Source organism: Emys orbicularis, chromosome 13, assembly GCF_028017835.1.
Source record: "Emys orbicularis isolate rEmyOrb1 chromosome 13, rEmyOrb1.hap1, whole genome shotgun sequence".
Taxonomy (NCBI): domain Eukaryota; kingdom Metazoa; phylum Chordata; order Testudines; family Emydidae; genus Emys; species Emys orbicularis.
This window is the reverse complement of record NC_088695.1, coordinates 43,498,834-43,523,996: the sequence shown is the minus strand read 5'-3', so window position 1 is coordinate 43,523,996 and position 25,163 is coordinate 43,498,834. Positions and strand designations below refer to the sequence as shown.

The 25,163-nt window shown below is 38.8% G+C and overlaps 1 protein-coding gene across 1 annotated transcript in view; it reads left to right on the top strand.

The window, feature by feature from the left end:
- The window catches only part of PRKCA (protein kinase C alpha), a 295,766-nt gene extending 272,562 nt beyond the window's left edge, over positions 1-23,204 (top strand). Inside the window, exons 13-17 of the mRNA XM_065416263.1 lie at positions 401-539; positions 8,536-8,616; positions 10,231-10,338; positions 12,811-12,951; positions 23,040-23,204. Of these exons, the coding sequence (XP_065272335.1) occupies positions 401-539; positions 8,536-8,616; positions 10,231-10,338; positions 12,811-12,951; positions 23,040-23,204 (634 nt within the window). The remainder of the gene's footprint in view (positions 1-400; positions 540-8,535; positions 8,617-10,230; positions 10,339-12,810; positions 12,952-23,039) is intronic.
- Positions 23,205-25,163: the final 1,959 nt, after the last annotated feature.

The window sequence follows — 25,163 nt, the reverse complement described above, 5'->3', positions numbered from 1 at the left end:
ATACTGCTTGGCTGTATTGTTTCATTGCTGAAGTATCACCTTCCAGCCAAAGTGCTTCACAAACTGTATACTACATGATGAAATGCAGCCACTTCTGTGGAGCAGCACACCCAAGGGGGATGATACGGCTGATGAACTCTTGAACAAACCCCTACATTTATGAAAGATGCCATGGGATCTTAAATGTCCACACAGAACACACAGAAAAAACTTCCTGTTTTTAAGGCATCATCTGGAAGATCCCCCTCTGTCCACCCTACACACACACATATATACACACACACATATATACACGTATATATAAAAACATAATATTCAGTAATGAAACTGATGTAAGACAACATTTTTGGTGGCCTAGTTGGTATAACTATTAATATTAAATTACTATGATTCTTCATAGAGATCTGAAATTAGATAATGTGATGCTGGATTCAGAAGGACACATAAAGATTGCAGATTTTGGAATGTGCAAAGAACATATGGCAGATGGAGTAACAACGAGGACATTCTGCGGCACTCCAGACTACATTGCACCAGAGGTAAACATTTAACATTGGAAGTAGCATACGACCTCTCAAAAGGATTTTGTGAACATTTCACCCAGTGAATATATGACAGCTACAAAATGGCTGTTTTATGCCTAGGACTGTCCTTGCTTCTGCAGGAAGATGTAATACTTTTGTGAATGAATAAAAAAGACCATTAATAAGATTTTATTTAGGGAATATCTAGCTCATGAGAAACCTGAAGCATTGTTTGTTTATCAGATAGAAATTCAAATTTGTGCTCATAATAACAAACTGCTAAGGAAGCCATAATACCAGCTTGAACTGTCAATCCAGTTTCATTAAAGTTGTAGCATGCATGCATATAAAAAGCTTTGTGCCATTTAATTTTAAAGTCATACAATGCTGACAGATGTTAATGAGGTTGTTATTGGGAGCAAACATAGCTTCATTAACGCATCTCACCATGGGTTCTCACAGCTGCATTTAACAAGCATTTGCACTATTTTCAGGAACTCAGGAGTGTCTCGATTTTCAACAAGAGATTAATGAATTCCTGCAGTGGTTCACCAGCTTTCCTGCAAAGCTTCTGCCCTGTATTCTGGATAATGTATATCCTATCACCTGGTACAAAATTGGGCTATCACCTTTGGATTTGAGAAAGCTCCTCCTATTAAACTGCAAATTCAGAACTTTGATGCAGTTGATGTAACAAATCTAAAGTTTTCCCCCAAATTTCCCATTACTATTGTCAGGGTTACCCAAAAGTAACATCTGTCTGACTTATTCAATGCAAATTTTAGTCAGATATTTATAGTCGGGGTTTCTAATGAGAAAAGTTTACTTTACCCATATCCACCCAAAAATCTTAATTAAGTTATTACAGGCAAGGTAGCTCAAGTGCATCAACACAATTACTAAAAAATCAAGGAAATTTCCAGCAATATGAATATTCAGAACTACAATGTGAAGTCTTACCAATTAAACATTCCAATACCCACACATACTCAGACTGCTCGGCTCAAAAACATAACCTTCTCACCTCCAGCATGCAGCTACTCGGCATACTCACAACCAAGTGCTGAAACCCCAGCCTTAATTCCAGCCTGTGCTAAATGAAGATGTGATACCGAGAGATATAGTTATATTTTCAATAGTTAACTTAGCTATAAGACAAAATGAGAAATGAGGGACTGTGGTCATTAAGTGATTTGAAGATCTGAGTATTAGGATCTGCTGTTTGTGTATTGAGCATGGAGCCTAAATTCAAGAGCACTGATTTAAATCCTGTTTTCCCTGCCAATCTCAACACAACCATAACTCTGAAGCCACAGTCCACATCTCCATCATTAGATCTCTGGCTCTGGGTAAAGGAATTTCTTCCTGATCCAAAAGGCAGCCTATTTTACTGAACACTAGTTAAAATGCATCTCTGATTGGAGCATTTCCAGCTATAATTTAATGTTTGTTAAAGCACATACGATTTATATGTGGGGGAAAATATTCATTATTGTATAATGTGAATTTTGTCACTTTCCTGAAATTGCAAGTGAGACATGTTGTTTTCTTCTCACAGTTAATAGTCTGTACCTATGTGAAATGTTAACAGACCTTGTGTTTTCATAAATTGCTGTTACTTGCAGCAGGAGATCAGAATAATCCAGGTCAGCATTTCACCTTTTCCCATCAAATGCAAATGAAGCCAATATAGCAAAGAACACAAAGAAGATAGTGCCATATCTATGGGTGATAGTCTTGTGCCAGCTAAAGTCAGAGAAAACATGGTCAATGTACAGTTGAAATGGTGCATTTTCACTTTAATTCATATGAAGAAATTGTCCTTTTACCACAACTTTCTGTAACTGGGGGGAAATACTATTTGTATATATTAGATTTCAGAGCATGCGTGTCTTTTTCAGCCGACTGCTTTGCCTTAGTTTCTGAGGACATGACACTGGAGGAAGAATTATCTAAAACTATGCGATGAGCCTCGAAGCAAGGCAGTGGTATTGGTGCACCAGTGGCCTAACCAGGTCAAGTTTTTTATAGGCATCACAGCAGAGAAAAGTTTTATGGAGGGATTTGAAGGTGCATAATGAGTTAAATTGTAAGGTCTTCGGGGGCAGGGACTGTCTTTTTCTGTATTTGTAGAGTGCCTAGAACAATGGGGTCTTTGTCTATGACTAAGGCTATGTCTATACTACCGCGGTAAGTCAACCTACGCTACACAACTCCAGCTACATGAATAACGTAACTGGAGTCAACGTACCTTAGGTTGAGTTACCGCAGGGTCTCCCGTCAACTTACCTTGCTCTTCTCGTCGGGGGTAAAGTACAGGGGTCAACTGGAAAGCAATCTGCGGTTGATTTGGCGGGTCTTTGCTAGACCCGCTAAATCAACCGCCGGTGGATCAATCTCAGAGCGTCGATCCCAGCTGTAGTATAAACCAGTGGTAAGCTACCTTGGCACTAGGGTAATACAAATAATGCATAAGAATACCAAGGCACATACTATCTCATTCCCTTTTGCTGGCAAAGGAATTTCAGCATGTTTGTTCTAAGGCCTCCCAGTGGTCTAGATTTTACAGTAGATTATAACTTAAATGTATCAGATACATCCAAAGTGTCTTTATATATTCAGCAATAGAACCTAATTGAATTCAAAGCAAAATTATAAATATGAAGATGAATTCTCATGGGAGGCTTTTGATTTTAAATCTTCCCATTTCCAGTCAGTCAAAGAGGGAAACAGTGGTTTCAGCAGAGGAGGGGACCAATCATCCAACCATCTTGGGAGTGGCTTCTGTGAAAAAGCTTCTGGAGGGATGAGATGCAAAAATAGAATGAGGAATTTAAAAATCAAAAACACTGCACCCTCTTGGGTCCAGAGAATTTCTTCTCTCCTTAGGGGGAAGCCAGCATGAGACCAAATTCACTCTTATGCCTGGTTCTTCCGTAACTGCAGTGATTACCAGCGTTTTCCATGCCAGGATTCCATGGACCATCGCCACTCTCCTCCCTCTCTCCTCCCTCCTCCCCCACCCTCCTTTAGCAATGTGGAAAGGGCATGATAGTCATGATCCCCTGATACCTATTCATGACCCCACTCTCTTTGGGGGAGGGAAGGGTCATAATTCCCAGGTCGAGAATGAATGCGGTACTGTAACATAATGTGTTTCCTTTATTTGTCTTAGGAAATTTTGCATCATTTTTTTAGCTCATGTATAGTGCACATTGGACAAAGGGGGTATTTTTAAACATATAGGTTCAAGATTTGAGAACTGTGCAAAGGTTAAAATAATTGTATGCTTGGTGCAGCCAATTCTGTCAGGCAGGAGTAAACTGATTATTCTGTATGGAATTTTCATTATTGGGCTGAGCTGAAATATAAATATTTATGGCTGTATTGGTCTAATAACCTTGAAATTGACTAATGCTGCAGTATCTCCTTGGCTGGTCATCAGAGACTGAGGGAGATGGATGTCAAAACCAGTATTAATAAGAAAGGGTTTCCAATCGCTTGTAGCACAAAACAAAATCCCAAGAGTTAGAATCCTTGCAGTGACTGAAAGGTTGATTCTGAGAGAACCCCAAAACAATGGGTTTTTTTTTTAATGTAAAAAAAACAAACAAACTTAACTTGCATCTGCCAGGAGTATGGCAGGTTGATAACTATTTTGAGTGCTGGAAAAGTGGGCTTTGACTGTTGCTTATGGCAGGGATACATATTCCGTTTAAAAGCTGAATTTATTATAGCAGTAATTTTATTGGATCATTTGTATTTATATTTCACTTTGTACCCAAAAGGATCCCAGAATTCACACACTGTGTAGGGATCTTTTCACCTACCACGGAAAAGCAGCCAGGCCTGAGACTGAATGTGGCAATGGACTCACAGTACACAACCATTTTAATGACAAGAATTTAGTGAAGGAGGGAGTTACTTGAAATATTGAACTAATTCATTTTAAGTGTTCGTGATTCTACAGTGAAGCAGGAAACTAGCCCAGGCACAAAATAGTAGCATTTCAGTACTGACCCTGTGCCGTTTGCAGTTTACAGCAGTCCATTCACACTCACCAGATTACATCCAGTGATGAAGAGTTTCAGCCCTTTAGAGGAAATATGCTTTCCTTTAGGACTTTTCTCTCTTAAGGGTGAGGACCTGTCCTTTTATTGTGTGTGCACAGTGTCCAGGACAATGGGGTACAATTACTAATTGGTGAGTGAGTATCAACAGTTTGACTTTTATATGACTGTAAAGCCAAAAAACCGAGAACCTTCCCTACATATCTTGCACAACCTGAACCAAAATAACTGCACTCCTTCACTGCCCCCACAAATTATTGCCCTTCTTTGAAGTCCAGATTTTTTCCCATTACTTTCCCAATTAATGCTTTGAATAGCTTCAATTTGTTATGTGTGAACCAAGCTGCCAGTTTCTCTGTGAGTGATTGGCAGGTTAGCAAATTAACATGGCAGGTTACTCTTTTGCATTTCAATTTTACCATATCGATAAACCTATATTAGAATTTATCTAGTAATTCACATGGGACATACTTAATTAGGGGGTTAGGGTTTTGTTGTTGTTGTTTTAAAATCTTTTGAGGGGTCCAGAAGGTGCAACAAATGTATCATTCAACCTGTTCTACATCATTATGGCATCCATAGGTTTATTTCCCCATTTGAGGGGAAAACATCATTACCCTTTTATTTTCACTGTGCCAGTAATTCCTGGTGGCTTTGAGCTATACACATATACATACATACATACAAGAAAATTCCACAGGTTCAAGAAGTGAGTTCTAATATTAAACGTGAAACCATATTTCTCAGGATAAAACCAATTGGGACACCACATTCCAGGGTTCAATGAGAGAGAGTTTAATAAGCACTTTGAGTGGGATTTTCAAAGAGCAGCCAAGTCCCTTTCAATGGAATTTGTCTCCCTTAGCCCAGGTCTACACTAGCGGGGGGGGGGGAGGGTCGACCTAAGATACGCAACTTCAGCTACACAAATAGCGTAGCTAAAGTCGGCGTATCTTAGGTCGACTTACCTGGCCATGAGGACGGCGGCGAGTCGACTGCTGCGCTCCCCCGTCGACTGTGCTTCCGCTTCTCGCGAGCTGGAGTTCCGGAGTCGACGGGGAGCGCGATCGGGGATCGATTTTATCACGTCTACACTAGATGTGATAAATTGACCCCCGATAGATTGATCACTACCGGCGGGTAGTGAAGACCTGCCCTTAGGTGCCTTTATAAATCCCACCCTTTGATCCTACCTGCATCTTACTGACTCTTTCAGCATTCCTGGAGTGAGGAGATACTGCATAGTTTCTTCAGTGTCCTAGGCACAAATTTACTGACGTGCAATATCTAATTGGTATTCCTGCTCCTCTGACAAGACCAGCACAAAAACAGTTTGAGTTCTCTTGTGAGTCTCTAACAGTATTTTATGGTAATGAGGGACTATGATATTTCACATTGATTGTGTCTGACTTTCTTTGAGACTCTCCTGTTCTAAAGCTAGATTTGTTTTTGGAAGATCATATTCAAGGATGAGGACACTTAGCTATCCGTTGCCCAGGGTAAATGAACAGTCAAAATCAGCAGACAAGTGTTTCTTGACCTTTTCCATACCGCGACCCCATGTAAAATAGCAAAAATGTTCTGTTCTCTCCCACCCCACGCCATCTGGCCATGGAGAAAGGGAAGTTTGTTGTAACTTCCCCGGACCTATTTGTGACCCCCAGGTAAAGCACCCATGGGATAGACATTTTCGAAGGATTTTGCCCCCTCTATGGCATGGATCTGATAATTTTTTCATTCTCTAATTTCAGTTTACAAAATATCTCTACATTAGGCTCCTTGCAGGGAAACATACTAATTGTAAAAAAATATTCTGTCCTTGCATTTTAATGACCTTTTAAAAATACAGCCATTACTCCGTGGATGAAAACACTGTCTGATAGGGTTGGGAATTTTCCAGTACAGTGAGGTATTTTTTAACATGTTTTATGTATAAAGGCCAGTCCTTTTTTCTGGTTGAAATTTTGAAAGTGTTTGTTCTTTGAAGTAGCAACATTGATTTTAAATAGACCCCCTGAGAACTTACTGGTGAGTGGAAAAACACTGAAAGTAATCAAATCTGTCAACCACTATAACAGGAAGTAGGTGGCCCCAAATGTATGTTATAAGGCCCACTATATGTAATAATTGCAAAAGAATTGTAAAATTAAGTCTGCATTTTTGTAGCCCCTTTCATCTAGGAATCTTAAAGCGTTGTACCAGCAGTAACTTCATTATGCCTAACTATAGAGAAGGAGGTAGGTACAGAAAACACAAATGACATATGGTCTACTATACAAAGTGAGGGAATAGAATCCAGGAGTCTTGATTCCCAGTCCCCTGCTCTGACCACTAGACGTTTTCCGAGCTTAAATACAGTGATTTACATGTTTCCCCACAATTTAAAAGGAGCTCTTTAAAATTCTTCTCCATTTTTTCTAGATTGTTAGTTTAATTGGAGGTTGATATTAATAGCAGTTACCACTGAGGGGAAAAAATACACTGTATTCTAAAAATTCGTTTTCTACAGTAAAGTTAAGATACAAACACTGTAATTTAGATGTTCTTAGATACTCATTGCAGCTGCTAACTCATGAGTAATGTATTTCAGAGAGTGACTTACTTTGAGTTTCTTTGCTGAGAGAGAGACTGCTAACTTCCAGATCATGTCCTGTTATTACCCTAGTGAAGACAATAATTTTCAGATAGGTTCTGTAGTCTTTGTGTAGTGGCTACATAGCGCTGTTTCGTTGAACTGATAATTAAATGTTTTCCTTACAGATAGCTGGTTTAATTCCTTTACCAGACTGCTGAGAACCTAGGGTGTGTGATCTGCACTAGTCTTAGCAATTTGTTTCACAGAGAATGAAAAACACATGGTAGCAGGAAAAGGAGACTAAATTAAGGAATGTTTAATGGTGAAAGGACAATATCTCATTGTCTGATTATTCCTCTGAAATAGACGAATTATGGTTTCAGGGTCAACTAGCCTTGCCCCCAAACTAAATAGGAGAGACCTGTATTCTAGGAAAAATATCCAAGAATGTTTCAGAACATTCCCTTTACTGGAAAAAAATGGGACAGATAATCTCTTCAGAATTACTAGAAATCGATAACAGTAAAGATACAAACAAATGATGTTAAACTGAAATGGCATTTAAAGCTGAGACTGTAACCGACTGTATGCTCCAATGCACCTTTAAAATAAACCCTGGGTGCAAAATACTTGGAAATTGTCATTAGTCTGAATGGCAGAAACCTCTTTCCTGTTGGCATAACTGGTTTCCTGATTTCAGACGAAGAGCATGAGAATTGTGTAGCATTGTAAAACAAAGCTGAGATTTTCAGAGGTCTTGCTCATACTTTGGGGATTTTTGCCTGTTTTTAGAGAGGGACAAAATGTAAATATTACAGAGTAATGAAATTAAACTCTGAATTGTTGATACCCTCTGAATAAAGTGCAGATGATGATTTGCTTCTTTAATATGAATGGCTTGATGAAATCATTCTGGTCTTCTGTGTAGCATTACTCTACCTGCTTCATTATTTTCAAAAGCGCATCCTGAATCTTCGAAGGGCCGGATTGACAAAGGTATCTAGATGCCTAAAGAAGCAAATAGGCACCTAGTGAGATTTTCAAAGGCACTTAACTCCCATTGGCTTTAATGAGAGTTAGGCATCTAACCTGCTTTAGGTACTTTGGTAAATACTTCTAGGTGCCAATTTGCATCTTTTGGTGCCTAAATACCTTTGTAAATCTGGCCGTACAATTCTAGCACACGGATCTGGATCCTGTTCTGTAAGATACATAAATTCAAGTGGGATTTTGGTTTTATTAAGGATGACAGGATTGGGTTCTGTATGCATTTCAGTGGCATGTATTTGTCTCCATAAGTCAATGTTTATTTCATTCACCACTGACCGTATTTAACACAGGAATTTTTATTTTCATTATTTCACAGATTATTGCTTATCAGCCCTATGGAAAATCAGTAGATTGGTGGGCCTACGGTGTGCTGTTATACGAGATGCTAGCTGGTCAGGTAAGAATTATATTGCTGCTATTCTTCAAAATCTAATGAGAGGAACTTTACAAGGCAGTGCATAATAAATGGAAGAAGTATTGTGCAACTGGGAGAGAACCCCTGGAAACATAATAGCAGAGTTTTTAGATACTCTTCATGGAAGTTAAGGCACAGAATCCTGACAGTATTTTTGTATTGTGTGCATGGGGGCAAAGCCCAGGGCTTGCTGCTCAAACCACGGTTGATTACAGAGCCCTTTCTCTACACACGTGATGGGATTCTAGTCACCAAATTACACAACTGGAAAAGCAGGCCCTGGACTGCAAAGTTTAGTTGAAGGTAACAAACCAACTCTAAAGAGCTCTGGTATTCTCGTGATGTGGGGAAGATTTATGTAAGTGATTCTCCTGAGAGAGTGAGCTGAAGCTACCACAGAATTTCCTGTATTTACAGTATGTAGCCAGCCTCTGTTATTCCTTCCCAGGCTAAGTCCCAGTAGATTTCTTGACTTCTTGTGTAACAACTGAATACTGTGTGCTGTTCCTGTATTCTTTTTCCTTTCAAATTCTTACCAAGATCACCGTGCGTCTGGTCTGTGGTCATCTCCAGTTACTTGCAGATTGTTCTGTTGCCTCAACATTTTTGTATTTTATGACAGAGAAAAGGTGTGTGAGAATCTTAAGATATTTAACAGTACTGAAACATCTGATGTTCTACAGATGAGTTCTGTGGGTTTATCTACAATTTTGGGTTTGCATGTAAACACCCACCAAAATTACTGATAATAATTCAAAATAAATTGGAGAATTTAGAAATGTAGAATCCCGCTGTGTCGGATAATGTTGGGAGATCCCAGCTTCTTGTTTCCTTATTCTTGAGGAAGTCTGACATACTTGTGTATTTACTGAGTCTTAAGTCATTTGTAGAGCATTATCTTATTAGGATTTTCTGCATTTACAGTAAGTGCTAAGTAATTCCTCCAGGGCTTCTTGGAAGATGTAGATTTGTTTGCAGATAAATGCATCAACATTTGTTTTAATTATGATAGCTGCCTTGAGTATGTCTTCAAAAAACATAAGATTAGGCCCAGCAATCTGTAAACATTTATCTGTTTGCATGAGTTCTTGTCTCTGTACTTTATAACTAAGTGGTGCTTTCTGGGTGATATTCACCCCTGTGCAAAGGGCTGCTAGAAGGCCTATGCAAAACTTAAGTCCCACTTAAACTCTTAGTTCAGGGTTTATGTGGGACTTAAGCAGTTCCCATGGATCTTGTGCTGGCCTTCTTCATCCTCACACCATATTTTAAACACACATGTAGCCCGTACTTCTTACACTGTCTTCCCCTCACAGAAACACTATTTACCTTTAAATCAAATGGGAGCATCATTGGAATTACATGACACTTTAGATCAAAGTCATAGAAAGTAATGGCCTAAAACATGTACTGATTAGATTGTTTTAGGATGGCTACAGCAAGGTAACTTTAAAAAGATCTAATTAAAGATAACCAGAATACATTGTAAATGTAAAACTCCTCAATAATGTATCTGCTTTTCAGTAAATAAATAACATTTATAGGGAATTAAAATTAACACCACATAATTTTACCTCCTTTATTTTCCTTGAACAGCCTCCATTTGATGGGGAGGATGAAGATGAACTCTTTCAGTCCATAATGGAGCATAATGTTTCCTATCCTAAATCGCTGTCCAAAGAAGCTGTTTCTATCTGCAAAGGGGTAAGCAAGTTGTTGCTATATCATGGGATCCCTTTTCAGCAGAGTGTGTTAAATAACCAAAGTTTGTGGAGTTTGACTGAGTTTATACCACTGGGCTCTTTCAAGTATAAACACTGTCCAGCCCGGTTTTTAGGCAGATAACATGGATGATCGCCTGCATCCTCACTTGGTCTCTGCCAAAGGCCAGGGCTGCAAAAGTGTCAACTCTTTCTGCAGTGCATGTTTAGTTTGTGGTAGGAAAAGATTTCAGAATCCGTTGCAGCCAAATACAAAGCAGAAGCTACAAACAGGGTGGTTGTGTGAGCCTTTCCCACCTCTTAAATTGTCTACGCTGTGAGTCAGATCGTGCAAGGTGCCAAGCCGTCTCAGCTCTAATTGATGCCAAATGGGAGCTGACAGTACACAGCACTTTGCAGGAGGCACACTACAGCACTGGGCCCTGTGTGTTTGACCTGATAGGAAGAACTGAAGGAATGAACAGGAGGGACAAGGTGGGTGAGATAGTGTCTTTTATTGGATCAATTTACACAGAGCTGTGTGGCTCAAAAGCTTGTCTCTCTCACCAACAGAAGTCGGTCCAATAAAAGATTCTACCTCACCCACCTTATCTCTCTAATATCCTGGAACCAACATGGCTACAGCATCACTGCAAACAACAGTGGATTAACAGGAGTCATTTTAGAATTTAGATAGAAATTAGCCTGAACGAAAACCTCCAGTCTAAACACCAGTGAGTGGTGAGGAAATTCTGATCCAGGTCCAAGCTTTGTGGCTTAAGGTCATCTCTGATTGTAGACTATTTTAATGGGGGTTTTGGGCAGAGCATTGATGTGACTGCAGAGAATTAGCAAAGAAAAGTTTGTGTTGACTTTTTCCTGACTCAGTATCATTCCCTGGAGCGGCTCATTTCTGCAGCTCTTCCAGAATGTGAATTTTAGATGTCTATTACTACTTCACCTGGATGAAAATTTTAGTGCATTTAAATAGACAATGAATTTGGTATCTACTTCCCCACTTCAGAGTGTCCTTTGGAACTGCATATGTAGTACTGTAGCTGACTCCATTTTTTTATTTAAAGATAAAATCATTGAGAAAATGAAAAGATATTTCATTTATCACAATAAATCCAAGACTATTGCAACATAGCAGGGGAATGGCATAAATGTCTATATCTCAGGATAGAAATTACATAGCCCTCCTTCTGCCACAGGTTCAAATCCTATTGGGGTCAAGTCGGATCTTCCTTATAAAAAAGAAACACTTCATTATTTTATCCTAGTTTGTCCTAGTGTCCTTAGCCAAACTTGGCTTTTTTCCCCCTTACTCTTTGCATTGCCCTTTATGTGAATTAGTGACACTCCCAGTCCCAGAAGTGGCTGCATTTCACAATATCTTTTCTAAAGCCCTTTGCAGTCCTCAGGCTAAAGGATGCTCCGTAAGTGTCACAAAGCTAATCATGTTCGTAAGGAATCAAGCTACTTGTTTATCTGCCTAATATACAAACTTAGGAGTCTGACTTTAGGCTCGATTTTTTTTTTAAATGCTGGCTATACATTCATTGCTATTAATGCTATTAATGTGTGCAATTAAATAATGTTAAAGAGTTTTATTGCAGTAGTTATCACAACTATCCCACTCCTTATATTTCCCATTCTGTAGATAGGGAATATGGCAAATATTACAGTAACATTAAATAAGGAAATGCAGTAAATGCTCATTTATTAATGGCACCCACTGTACTAGAATAAAGCAAGATTCCAGAAGTCCCATCATATTGGGTGAGGGCTGCATTCCTTAGTTGCCAGTGCTCATACTCATTGACAGCTCATCTCCATGGAGGAGCTTGCTAATTAGGGTGCACATTACTGCGCATAAGTGTGCATTATTGCTCCTTTTTGTGAGTGTGGTTTCTCTGTGCAGCTGGTATTTAATATTGATCAAGTTGGTATTAAGGATGTAAGAGGAGAAGCACAGATTAGTTACTGTCAGGAGGCTGCCAAAAAAATGACAAGCGCTATCCAGAACACGCTTAGAAAAATTATAGGAAACTTGTACTTTAAATGTTTCAGTGTAATGGAATTTATCAAGTTTAATTGATTGCTGAAGCCGAGTAGAGCCTGTTCTGGATATGTACAAGGCTGCGTTGTAATAGTAACAAGAGCTGAATTCAGACACGATGGATGCAGGTGTAATTCCATTGTGCCCACCTATACCATGCCTAAATTTGTTCCCGTATCAGTAACCTTTGTGTAACGAAAGAGGAAAGCAGGGTTTAAAGAGTGGCCTTTACTTGCAGTGCCTACAGGCAATCTCTAGCTTTGAAATAAAGAAATTAACACTTTAAAAATAAAGTATAGCTTTTCACACGGATTTTATTGCTGAGGTACATCTTGACAATTCCACCTGTGGACAGTCTGTTACTCTTTCATTCCAAAAGTCAATGTAATCATTTGGTGTTTTATTGATTTCTAGTTAATGACAAAACACCCTGCAAAAAGGCTTGGCTGTGGGCCTGAGGGGGAGCGAGATGTCAGGGAGCATGCATTCTTCAGGAGAATCGACTGGGAGAAACTGGAGAACAGAGAGATTCAGCCGCCATTCAAGCCTAAAGTGGTGAGTGAGACGCAGGATGTCTCCCTATTAAAATGCACTGTTTGCAGTCAAGCCTCTCTGTGGTATGAGGCTAATGCCAACTTGATGGCATTGCAAGACAGCTGTATCCCAAAAGGTGTGACATTTCTTAAATCAAGCACTTGGATTATGACAGACTGCCATGCAATGTCACTAGTACTACTCCATACTCTAGCATAACCTAGTGTAGGTAGTGCATCATCAAACATGCCACAAAATTATTGCTGATTTCCTGATAGGAAGCCTTTGATATAGCTGTGCTACGTGAAAACACACAGTTGACTAAATGGGAGTCAATTTGCAGAGATTTTCTGTATAATAAAATCCCTACTTCCTTAATGCTTTCTATCTGTGTTTGGCTGAAGTGTTGTGACCTATTCTTTTAGACACAGGCCTTGTCAGTTATCCGTGTATTTGCAGCTCAGAATTGCATTACCGTAATGTTAGCTACACCTGAGCACCATTCGGAAACCTCATCCAGTGCACAATTCAGCGGACTGCCTACTTTTGATGGGGTTTCCCCACAAGGAGCACCCAACACTTGTTGCTCTGTGATCTGCACTGGCTTCAGTTTGAGCTAGGTTTTAATCTGGAAAGCTCTAAATGGCATGTTGCCTATTTACTTGAGAAATTGCCTGTCTCTTTGTGGTATGGCAACTATTACACTGAACACTTAAACTGACAGCCCATGGTATAACTGCTGGGGTATTTTCACTAAATAGCTTCAACTTCGGACTGTGCTTCCCATATTGGTTTGACAGAGTCCAAGTTGGTTGAATTTCCAGGTGTGCCACAAGGCTCTTCTCTCTCCCAAGGTTTTCAAGAAGAGGGTAGATTAATGAAGGGATATGGGCAATTTACTAGGGTGGTTTTCGGTACTCCTGCCATGTCCATAGTGGAGGAGAGTCTATAATCAATCTGATTTATGTGTAAGGTTTGTTACTGTGTAATGTGCACGTATCTGGATCATTGGATAGGCACAGTTTTAGAAATCCAAATAAGTAATTGATCGCTTAATTAATGTGAGTACAGTAAGTCTAATCTACTTTGAAGAAGAAGTAGTGTTTGTCATCCAGCTCAGAATTTCTTTCAGCTTGTAACATGATTGATAAACAAAGGCTTGTTCTTGATGCAAAAGAGAAAATAGGTTAAATCTGAGGAAGAAGGAGGTCAAAGCTGCCAGAGACCCCTGGAAAATGTCTTACTGTAGCAGCTCTCCTCTAGAACACTTGTTTTGTTTCTATTTAGTAGCATAACAAGATGAAAGGAATCTATGTAATCATCCTCCATGCAGACGGATGGGGAGCACATGACAGTATGCTAGAATTGTTTTATCAGCATGAGTCTGGGATGGCCACATTAATCAAGAGTGATGAAACCTTGAGTGACATAGGTCATCACAAAGCTTTATACAATACCATGCTATCATGTATTTCTGCATATGCTATTTGTTTTATAGAAAAACAATGTTAGAAATGCTTTGGAAAGTTTTTTTTTTTAATGTTATATTAACTCTAGAGGGCTCAGAGGAGGAGAAAAATCCAAATAAATTAGTTTAGATTTAAACTCTTCTATAAACGAATGACCTGAATAGCTTGCCTTTACTGTGAGATCTAATATTTGGGTACATTTCATGGCTGGAGGTAAATGCTGTGTGTTTCATTAGAATCAACCCTTTCCAATAATATAAAAATGCTCAATTCTTGCTCTCCAGGGTCAGAAGATATCAGACCTCAAACCTGCCACTATGCAGGACTGAATATTGTTGCTCATGGTCCTTGGGCCAGTGTTCTGTATTTAGAGGTCAGGGAGGTTGGATGGGAGATGGTGCAGACTCTTCATTTATGGAAAAGAAAAGTACATTTCTCTGGCCAGTTGATGGCAGCTGTTTGAAGCTATTCAGAGGTTTGGAATGTTAGAGTAAATCTCACTAAAGATGGATCAGTAAACAGAGGGTGGGTGCTACCCAAGGAGAGCATATATTCTCAGAGGTGCTGGAACAGTTTTTATAGTGGGGGTGCTGAGAGCCATTGAACCAAGGTGTAAATCCTGTTTATAATGGAAACCCCACGCACCTCTATTTCCAGCACCTATGTATAGTCTTCTCTTGTTGAGAGTAATATGCATACTTTAACCTCAACAGGAGGTGTGCTTGCATACCAAGAGAACTATATACTAGGCTAGTAAAAGTCAGGCTTATCATAAAAAGTGAATGTCTCACACACACAATTGTATAAATAAGTAAGGAAACGCACATGGTTCTATTAATGACCATTGGTGGTTCTCCAACCTGGCAGGCAGCTGGGGAATTGCTCTTTTTCAGACACAAATTATGTACATTTTTCGTCATGCAATGTTTGTGTCACAATTAAAGCTAAAAATAAACCATATCTCCATTAGTATCAGCATGTCTGATCCTCCAAAGAGCTGAGTGTGCTGAACTCCCACTGAAGTTACGGAGAATAACCTCAGCACCTCACAGGATCTAGACCCACGTTTCCCATATGAAACTTTATTAAAGGGTGTAAAGTACTAAAAGCCTGAAATACAATCTAATTCCAATATGTCACATTTAATTGCAGAAAGCTATATCACAGCTCCTATTTATATCATAATAGGGGATTAATCACCAGCTGTGCTGTTTCTCGGCTGCTGATTATGACTTATTTTATTTATACAGGTTGCTATTGAAACATACCTAGATAAATCTAGTGTTAAGGTGGCTGCCTTACTTTCTTAGACAATAATTTTAAATCCAAATCTTGTGTCCCTTGTTATTGGTTTACCAACATATCCTAGTAACTAATTCTATTTATATTGATTTTCGGATAAAAACATCTTCATAAGTGCCTAGAGGTATTTGTAAAGCTGGATTCAATTATGTCATTTTGCAGAAAATCTTACTAGGTGTAAGCGGCTCTTGTAACTGAAATAGGGAATTCCTTGAGGCCCAGTCCTGAAACTTTCACTTGCACAGGTAGTTCTTACTTATACACATAGTCCTGTAAGGGACTAACCAGGAGAAAGTGGGCTTGCAGGATAGGACATTTTTTGCTGATAACAGAGGTTCCTATCATGTTATATTTTTACACTGGTGTAACTAAGAGGAAAAATTGGCCCTGCTTTTATATAGCTATATTGAAATATTACATTGATTTTTTTTTAACTGCCCTAAAACTTTTTGTTTTGACAAACACATTATAATTTATATAAGTAAAATAAAATTGAAGCGGCTATAGAACAAACTAGTCAGTTTTCCCTGACTACCTGAGACTGAGGTATAATTATGCCTTTCTACATCTCCTAGAAGTATGTTTTTAATTAATAAGGTACTTCTTGAGTCTCTTCATTTATCAAGGGAAGTATCAGACAATGGGTAAAATTTTCAAAAGCACCTAAGTCCCATTTTTCAAATTGACGTATGCACTTAAGAATCTATGTATCATTGACTTTCAATTCGACTTAGACCTCTAAGTACCTGAGGCACTTTTGAAAATTTCATTCAATGTCACCTACTATTGAATGTCAGTCATACGGTATATGCTCTAAACAATAATAAAATCATATTTCATTTCAGATTTTTCACTGTGGAAGTACTTGTACGACCATTTTTACGGTAGACAATGAGTGAAGTTCATATAAATAGACTAAAGTCTGAGCCATTGTATTGCTTAAAATGCATGCTGTTGTATTGCATATTATTGAAAATAATATGCTAGGGAGTCTATTTTCTGCAGGCAATATCCTCATATTTAATATCTATGTTATGCAGGCAATATCCTTATTAATTACATATTCATGGAAGTTTTACATGTGTTTCAAGAGGAGAAACAGACTCGTTAGTTAAAAGTGATGTTTGGCCTTTGATTATACGGTTGCCCGACTTAAGTCCTGACGCATAAACTACATCTTCTGTACGTAAATTATACCAGCCAAACAGCAATCTGTTAATGAGCACATCACAGAATTAGGCAGAAAAAACTATTAAAAGAAAACTGCATCCATTTTGCTTATCCTTGCAATCTGAAAGTTAACAGTGTTAGACATGCTCCTCATTATGAATAAAGTGTAAACTGAATTTTTAAATAATCTGTTTAATTTTACAAAATGGCATTTCTCAGGTTATTGCTGCTGATTGATATCTTGCTAAAAGGGATATTTTACTGGCAGCTAGGAAGTGGGTCTTTTCCATCCTGCTTTAGTACTGGGCAAACATCCATAATAACAATATCAATGTTTAAAGGGTTTTTTTTTTAATATTACACATTGAGCTTTTTATGATGGATAAACCCATATTAAAACAGGATGAGTCCCTGCCACTGGTTTCCCACACTCTGTCTCACCAGTTCCAGTGCTGTATGTCATTTATCTGCAAAAGGAATGCAGCCAGAAAAAATAACATCCAAACCTCAAGTCGTAATAAGGATCTGACATACAGGAGTGCTGGCAAGAAGCTGAAGGTGCTTCTGGCTACTGGTATACAGTGCTTATCTGAATTCCTTCAACCTCATTGGTCTAAAAATCAAGCTAGAAATGCTACAAGAATGCCTTTCACCCTTTGGCTACTTTGGGACAGATAAAACAAGTAGCACACACACACGTCACAGAGCAACTTCTTAACCAATTACACTTTACTCTTAGGCCTTGTCTACACTACTGCTTAACTCAATGTAAGTTACATCGCTCAGTAGTGTGAAAAAATCACCTCCCCTAAGCGACATAATTTACATCGACTTAATGCGGTGTCTACACTGTGCTGTGTCAACAGGAGACGCTCTCCTGCCAACTTAGCTTCTGCCTCTCGGGGAGGTGGAATACTGAAGTCAATGAGAGAGCGCTCTCCCATCGACTTACCGAGTCTTCACCAGACCCACTAAATCGATGCTGCTGCATCGATCGCAGCGGCACTGATTTAGCTGGCCAGTGCAGACAAGCCCATAGACAAACACAAGAAAGATAGAGGTCTGTGGAAAAATAACAAAGCCCGCACAAACATCCCTGACTCATTTTCCTCACCCCTTCAGAGTCCTCTGGGTCTTAGTCAGTGTCCTTTTAGCAGGTCCAGGATTCTTCCTTTCCTCCTGGCCAGCCTTATCTTTTTGCTGTGGTCTCCTTTCCCCTTGCTGAAGAAAGTCCTTTTACAAAGTTTCAGCCTCTCTCAGGTGACACCCCCAGGTGGCTTTATGTCCCTTGTCAGGTGATTCATTGCTTAGTTAAATTCCACCTGGGACACTGGTTGTTCTGGGCTGCAGCCAGCTCATTGTTCTAAAGGTTCTTCCATTTGAATGGAAGATCATTCATGTTAATGACTCTTGCTTGCTCTCCATCATTAGTCCGCTGCTAGGGGCACAGAGAGTCTTTGCTAATAACCACGATAGCCAAGTCCAAGTTGGAAGTTAAAAGGCAACAATGAAGCACAGACAGTTTATAATCAAAATAGCATTTACAAAAAACAATGGGGTTTATGGTTACATACAGACATACACAAATCTGTCATATTCTGCAAAAAAAAAATGAATAGGGAAGATACACTGCCTTTTTTTCTTATTTTTTAAATGAATTTAGTTGTTTGTGAAAGATGCCAGACTCTTGGATAGTCTCGGGGGATTGATTTCCTCAGTTATCCATCGAACGAATGCAGAATGGGCTAGCTTGCACCTCCTGCCTCAAACCTGAATTGGCTGAAAAAGAACGTTCAAACCCCACTGCCTGTTCTCTCCTTGGACTTTCTTTTGATACTGCCAGGAAGAGTGTTATAAGAGATTTTTAGGCTTTAAAACCTTGCATGGAGCTGCAGGACTGTTCTACTGACACAGACTTTTAAGGCCAGAAGGGACCATCATGTTCATCTAGCCTGACCTCCTGGTGAAAGCCAGGCCAAGCAGGTCTCCTTAACTCCAAACCAAGAGTTTGTGTGTGTCTGCATCAGAGGGATAGTTCTTCAGCTTCATGCAGAATCCTACAACTTGACATTTTGTCACAGATGCAAAGTGCTTTTTGGATACGGCCTGTTTACCAAGAACATGTCTGAGAGCTCTAATATATTTCACATAGTCCACCAAACTGCCATGAAATGATTTTTGGATGACCTAGACCTAGACCTACGCAAGATATGGATTTGTACCTTACCTGTGACAAATTCTTTTATCCAGTTACCAATTCACCAGGCTTGTTTTGAAAGTTATCCACAAATGGTCATCCATCCAACACAGAAACCTGTGAAGAAAAACCCTGTTTCAGAAACTACATTTTCAAAAATTAGGATAATCACTTGGCAGATTTTAAACAATATGTATCAAGAGTCAGAGCAGAAATTAAAAGGAAACAAAAACTAGTCTAAAGGAAAATAACTTTACACTTTGAAAACTACAAGCAATAGTGAATGTGATAAAGATTGTAATGGGATTCATCTGGATGCCAGATGCAGAATTATTGTTCAGTGACTAAAGACAAAGTAGAAAGGGGATCTACAATAAAGACATTTTTCCAAAATTTCCCCCTGTTGCTAATCCTGTTTGAGCTCCAATAAAGTTAGCAATAATGGGAGCATTAGTGTAGGCCATTGGGTGCCAGAGGCATTTTTAACAACCTGTTAATTAGATTCGCTCTTAGAAGGAATAGATGATGCAACATTAAAAATGTTTGTGGCCTATCTAACCAAGGACTCCCAATGTTACTACCACCAGTGTGCCTGAATCAAGATAAGCATCTGCTACAGACAGGGATTAAGAAATCTGACACAAGCTATATGGTGACATACTGTAGTTGCTGTTCATGAATGAGGGTAGGAAAAGATTATTTGGAGACATTTTTTAGACTTCATGTAAAACAAAAAGACAAAAAAGCCAGTTAATGTTTCCCTTTTGTTTTAAGTCCAAGTAATTTTTATACAGGGACAGAGGAGGTAAGATATTTTGCATTTCAGTAGATTAAATACAAACTTAACTTCATGTCAGCTAGTGGCAATTTGTTTAAGAACACACATGGAATATAATTAATAGTGTGAGCCTCTCTGATTACAGTGTATAGTTTAGGAAGGCTATATACCAGCACAACCCAATAATAAAATATTTGCAGGTTCTAGATTAAATTCTTTTGCCATTTTACTGGTATTTGACCAACAATCTTTGATAGCCGCTTGAAGGAGATGTCACCTTCCTGTGTGTGTTTAGAATATCCTAATTCTAGCCTCTGCAACAGGGAACTGTGACTGAAACAAGAATTTTTCATCAAGACATAGAACAGTCTTACTCTTCAGAGTTGTGTCAGTTACAGCAATGTTGTGGTAATAAGATTTATAAAGCAGGTGGTTAGACTATCCGTGATAAAATTATTTAAATGGTTCATCTTTGCGTCACCTGCTGAGCTTCCATTGACTGAAAGAACTTATTGGGCATCCGTTTTTCTTTTGGAGGCATAAGATGCATTTGTCAAAGATCTTTAAAAAAAAAAAAAAAGTTTCACTGGTAAGTAAGCCCCTTTACTGCTGCTTTGAATTGATTGCCATGACTCTAGATTGATTTGATGGTTATTAATTGTGGTACATGCCTGCTTTCTCACAACTCTGAAGATGGAGAGTTTTACCCTTCACCAAAATTCAGTATTGTCCATTCTTGTTCTTCAGCACTTCTGTACCAAAATTCACTGGCTTCAGTGGGCATCGAGGTATTCGGTGAGCACATATTCAGAACGCTGGGTGAAATGATAAGCAAACTAACATAACTCTTTAACCGGTTGGAGTGTTTTTCTGTTTGTGTTGGTAATAAACTGAACAAATAGCCTTGTGAACACTAGAGTCCGTGTCCTGCGCATGCCGTTTTTATTTAAAACATAAGGCATCTTGTGCCCAAGACAGCAAAAATTCTTTGCAGCTTTGCTTATACTTTATTACTATTATTATTTCTGCTAGGTGCTCTACAAGATAATTGGGAACACGGTATAAGTGAACTGTGTCCAAAGTAGCATATGAACCGTGTATCTGATCACTTGAGTTCCCTCTACTCCTCTTCAACCCTACCCCAGTTTGCATTAGTGTTAGATAATGCAGACGAGACCTTCAAATGAACCATCTGTTCACAGGTTAGAAGGGGGTGCATAGTGGTATATCATCCTTGAAGGCTGAATGCAAACAGTCCCATTAAATGTAATGTAAAGTAGTGCAGACACCCTACAGAAGTTAGCAGAGAGGAAAGGAGCAGGTATAATGGGAAGACATTTTCACAGGACTTGTAGTACAGGCACACACCACCCTGTATAGCACTGTACCACTAACATCATTGAGAGAACCTGATTTGCTTTTAAGTTCCTTTAGGCTTCTCCAGAGGATACAAAGTCCAGTATTACCCGAGCGTGCACTCAGTTTCTTCCAGCCAAGCTAATTTTGTTGTGCTCGTTCCATTCCTCCATCCCCTTTTACTTGCCAGTAATGCTGCTTTGCTCTGAGTGTTTTCTGCCCTCCTTAATGCTGCCCTCAACCTTTCCATGACAACTGAGCTCTTCATGTTTATGTTCTGACTCAATCGCTTTCTGCGTGGAGCTTATATACACAACTATACCTCTTTGCTGGCCTTTATGAAAGAGAGGTCTCCCTATCTGTGAAATAGAACCAGTTGTGTCCAGCCATCTCCACTCCGGGCCTTTATAACTCCTTCCTTTGGCAGACACAACTTGCCTCTCCAGGCTCTCCTTCTTTCTGTTATCTAAGAAATCTCATATAGTCTTGATGTGCGAATTGGAATAAATGTCTTGCAGAGCTGATTTCAGGATCGGCAGCTACTTTAGAATTCAGTATCATCTCAATAACTTTGCAGGGTTCTAGAGCCCAGGCTCTAGCCCAAGCCTCTACACTGCAGTTAACAGCCCCTTAGTCTGAGCCCCACGAGCCCAAGTCAGCTGACACAGGCCAGTCACAGGTTTTTAACTGCAGTGTAGACATACTCTTAGAGACCCAGAAAATAGCATGCTAAAAGTGTACCTACTAAACAAACGGGATAGAATTCCTCCAGGCTTAATTTACAAAGGGGTCTGCTCAGGTTCAACACAAGCTAGTCTCTCAATTCTCCAAATGGGAGTTATGATGCATTTGGGTTAGTTTTTGTTTGAGGCAAGACCAAGTATTAAAAAAGTGCATAGTTGTGAACAGTGACATACCGGTACTCATGCGAGGTCCAGCTGAAAAAGAGCTGGCAGTCAAAATTCATAGTCAGGTGCATGCTGTAGAACTAGGCTTGGCAGAATTCAATTTTTATTTTTTTTACCATTTTGACAGATATCAATGTTTATTTTAAAGTGTTTTTTCCTATTTTCACATATTTAAATGTTCACAGTTGCGGGAAATTATGGTGCGTCAGACCATCGGGGGTTCAGACAATAATTATTTAATGACAGCGGACACCGAGATATAAAAAGTGAAAGCTTTATAACCGTTGAAACTCAAATTGTCAACATCACATGTCAAAATATACAAAGTAAATATCCTTAAATTAAACTCTCATGAGTTGGCAAGCAGCATTTTTCTTACTTTGCCTATCTGTAAATGTCAGTTATTATCGATGGAAGTATTTTTTCATCAGTTTGTGTGTGTGGTGAAATTGACATTTACTGATTAAAAATCTAATCCTTCCAAGCTTCTGTATAATGCTGCCAGTAATTGACAGATTCATGCTTCCAGCTTTATATAGATGAATAATTTTACTCACATGATAACTTTGTGGAACAAAGCCATTGCCCATCTACCTGAGTAGCTGCAAGGGGAGGTTTGCCCCACCTTTTCCATTCATATTTGTACCATGGTCCTGAGCCACACAGTACTTCTGGAAAGAACTCCATTACATCATAATCCTGCTACTTACTCCATGTGTTACAAATTTTTCATTTTCTCCTCACCTTGCATCTTTGCCATATATTTTAACATCAGGGAAGAAAATTGCGTCCTAGCTACCTGTAAAGATAAAACGTGAGAGAAGCCCACAATATCTATCCTGAATGAGACAAGAGACAGCGCTGTCAGTAGGTGTCGTTGATGTTTTTTTAATCTAATTATATTATTTTTTTCCCTTTTTCTCTTTTAGTGTGGCAAAGGTGCTGAAAACTTCGACAAATTCTTTACTCGAGGACAACCAGTGTTAACACCGCCTGATCAGCTGGTCATTTCTAACATAGACCAAACAGATTTTGAAGGGTTCTCCTATATCAACCCACAGTTTGTACACCCGAGCTTACTAAGTGTAGTATGAAGCTGATAGACATGAACAAACAGTGGAAAATGGACCTTTGCCCTAGAATTTTTAGGCCTTTGCCTTGTTGGTTCCAGTTGGGCCTGGAAATTGTAGGGTAAAAAGTACAGGAGGAGGGGGAGGGAAAAGGACACTCATTCAGGATTTGGCTTTGCAACAAAGAGAAGTTGTCTTAGTAGAAGCTCATGTAATATATAGTGTCCATTTATTCACACTACTGGCTGTAGGGTTATTCTTATGAAGTTAGCCATTTTCGGTATATTTTAATATATTTGCATAATTTCTATTGTCCTTTTCCACCTCCCCTCCGGCACTGGAAAAGCGTATTAGAAAGAATGAAACAGCATCAAGTAGGCTGGAAAAAACAAACAACCCACCTTAAAATGGAAAGTCTTCAGCCCTTAAATGTGGATAGCATGAAATGTGAGCAGTAGGCCCTGAGGGACTACTCTTCCTTTTGGTCTTCCTGATGACTCCTGATGAAACGACAGCACAAGTGACTGAAAGGGAGGGGTAACGGGGGGGGGAGGGGCACTATGTAAGATTGTTCAAAGCAAAATGTTTCAAGACTATTGCTTTTAGAAAAATATGGACACGTACCAGGTTGGGTTTTTTTAATGAAATAATGTTGGACACTTGGGCTTTGAGACTCAGTTGCACAAAGCAGACACAAATTTAAACAGATTTTCAGTAGCGGCCAGATATTTAGGACTGATGGTAACTAGCGCCTAGGACAAATATTAGCTCAAGGATAAAATTGCATATTTAATAGTAATAAAAATAATAATACTTGTGTTAACTTTAATCTCCATGAGATTATTCTGTGATCCAGGGTGCCATTGTTAGTTATATTAATTTAATTTACACCACTACTCAAGTTCATTGTTAGCCAGTTCTACTAATACCAATATTTTGCTATAAAACTTTTGTTAACCAGAGTGTGAAACAGAACTGTAACCCCTTACAACCCACCCACACTTATTCATTTAGTGGGCTGCAGACTAGGGTAGTAGAGGAGAGCACTGTGTGCAGTAATTTAATGACAGTGTGGAGTTCAAAGTCACTTCCTGCTTTCCCCAAGGTAACTTAGAAAAATATGAGTTTTTTTGGTCTAAATTCCACTTTAAATATTGGTTTAAAACCCGTGGAGCTGTAGAATATGGGAGCCTGAAAGAAAAAGCAGTTAAAAATTGTTTTATTGGTAGAAGGGAATTTAATACATTTTGCATATGCTTCATGCAATGAATTTTGCATGTTTAGTAATAACCCTTAATAATAAGCAAATCTCTATTATTGACATAATCGTATCAAGTATAAAGAGAGTATTAAAAAAATTATAAGACAAAATTGTGCTATGTTTGTGAAGGTTCTTGTTCTAAATGAGCATTATTATTTAGATTTAGCTTAATGTTTTATTGCTAATTTTTTTGCTTAGTTTTGTTTTTTTATTTTAGTTCATGGATATAGTCAATGGGATAGGATATACTATGTTTTTTTAAATGTACATCCATTTTTAAACAATAATGGCTACCTGCAGGTTTTATACAAGATTCAATGAGGCTTTTATTTCACATCTATTACTTGCAAAAAAGAAAATAGATTTTCTTTATTTGCAGTGATGAACACTGTAATTAATGCAGTCTTCTCTTGTAGCAATCATCTGGCTAAAATGATTGATATTTCCTCTTAGATCTTACTAGAAGATACTGATTCAAAGATCAGTAAATACTTTTGTGCATATTTTGGTTGCATTACGGCATGTAAACTGGTATAGTCATTACCTTTTCCTTTTCCTTTTGTCTTGTTAATGTTAGCGATCTTAGACATTTTTTGCCTTCTTGATGTGCATGTCAATGCCAGAAGCATGTTGTCTCTATTGCTGCATGCAGAGTGATCTACTGTTTTTTTCCCAGCATGTAAACTTACTTTCATGCAAAGTAAAATATTTCCCATAAAATA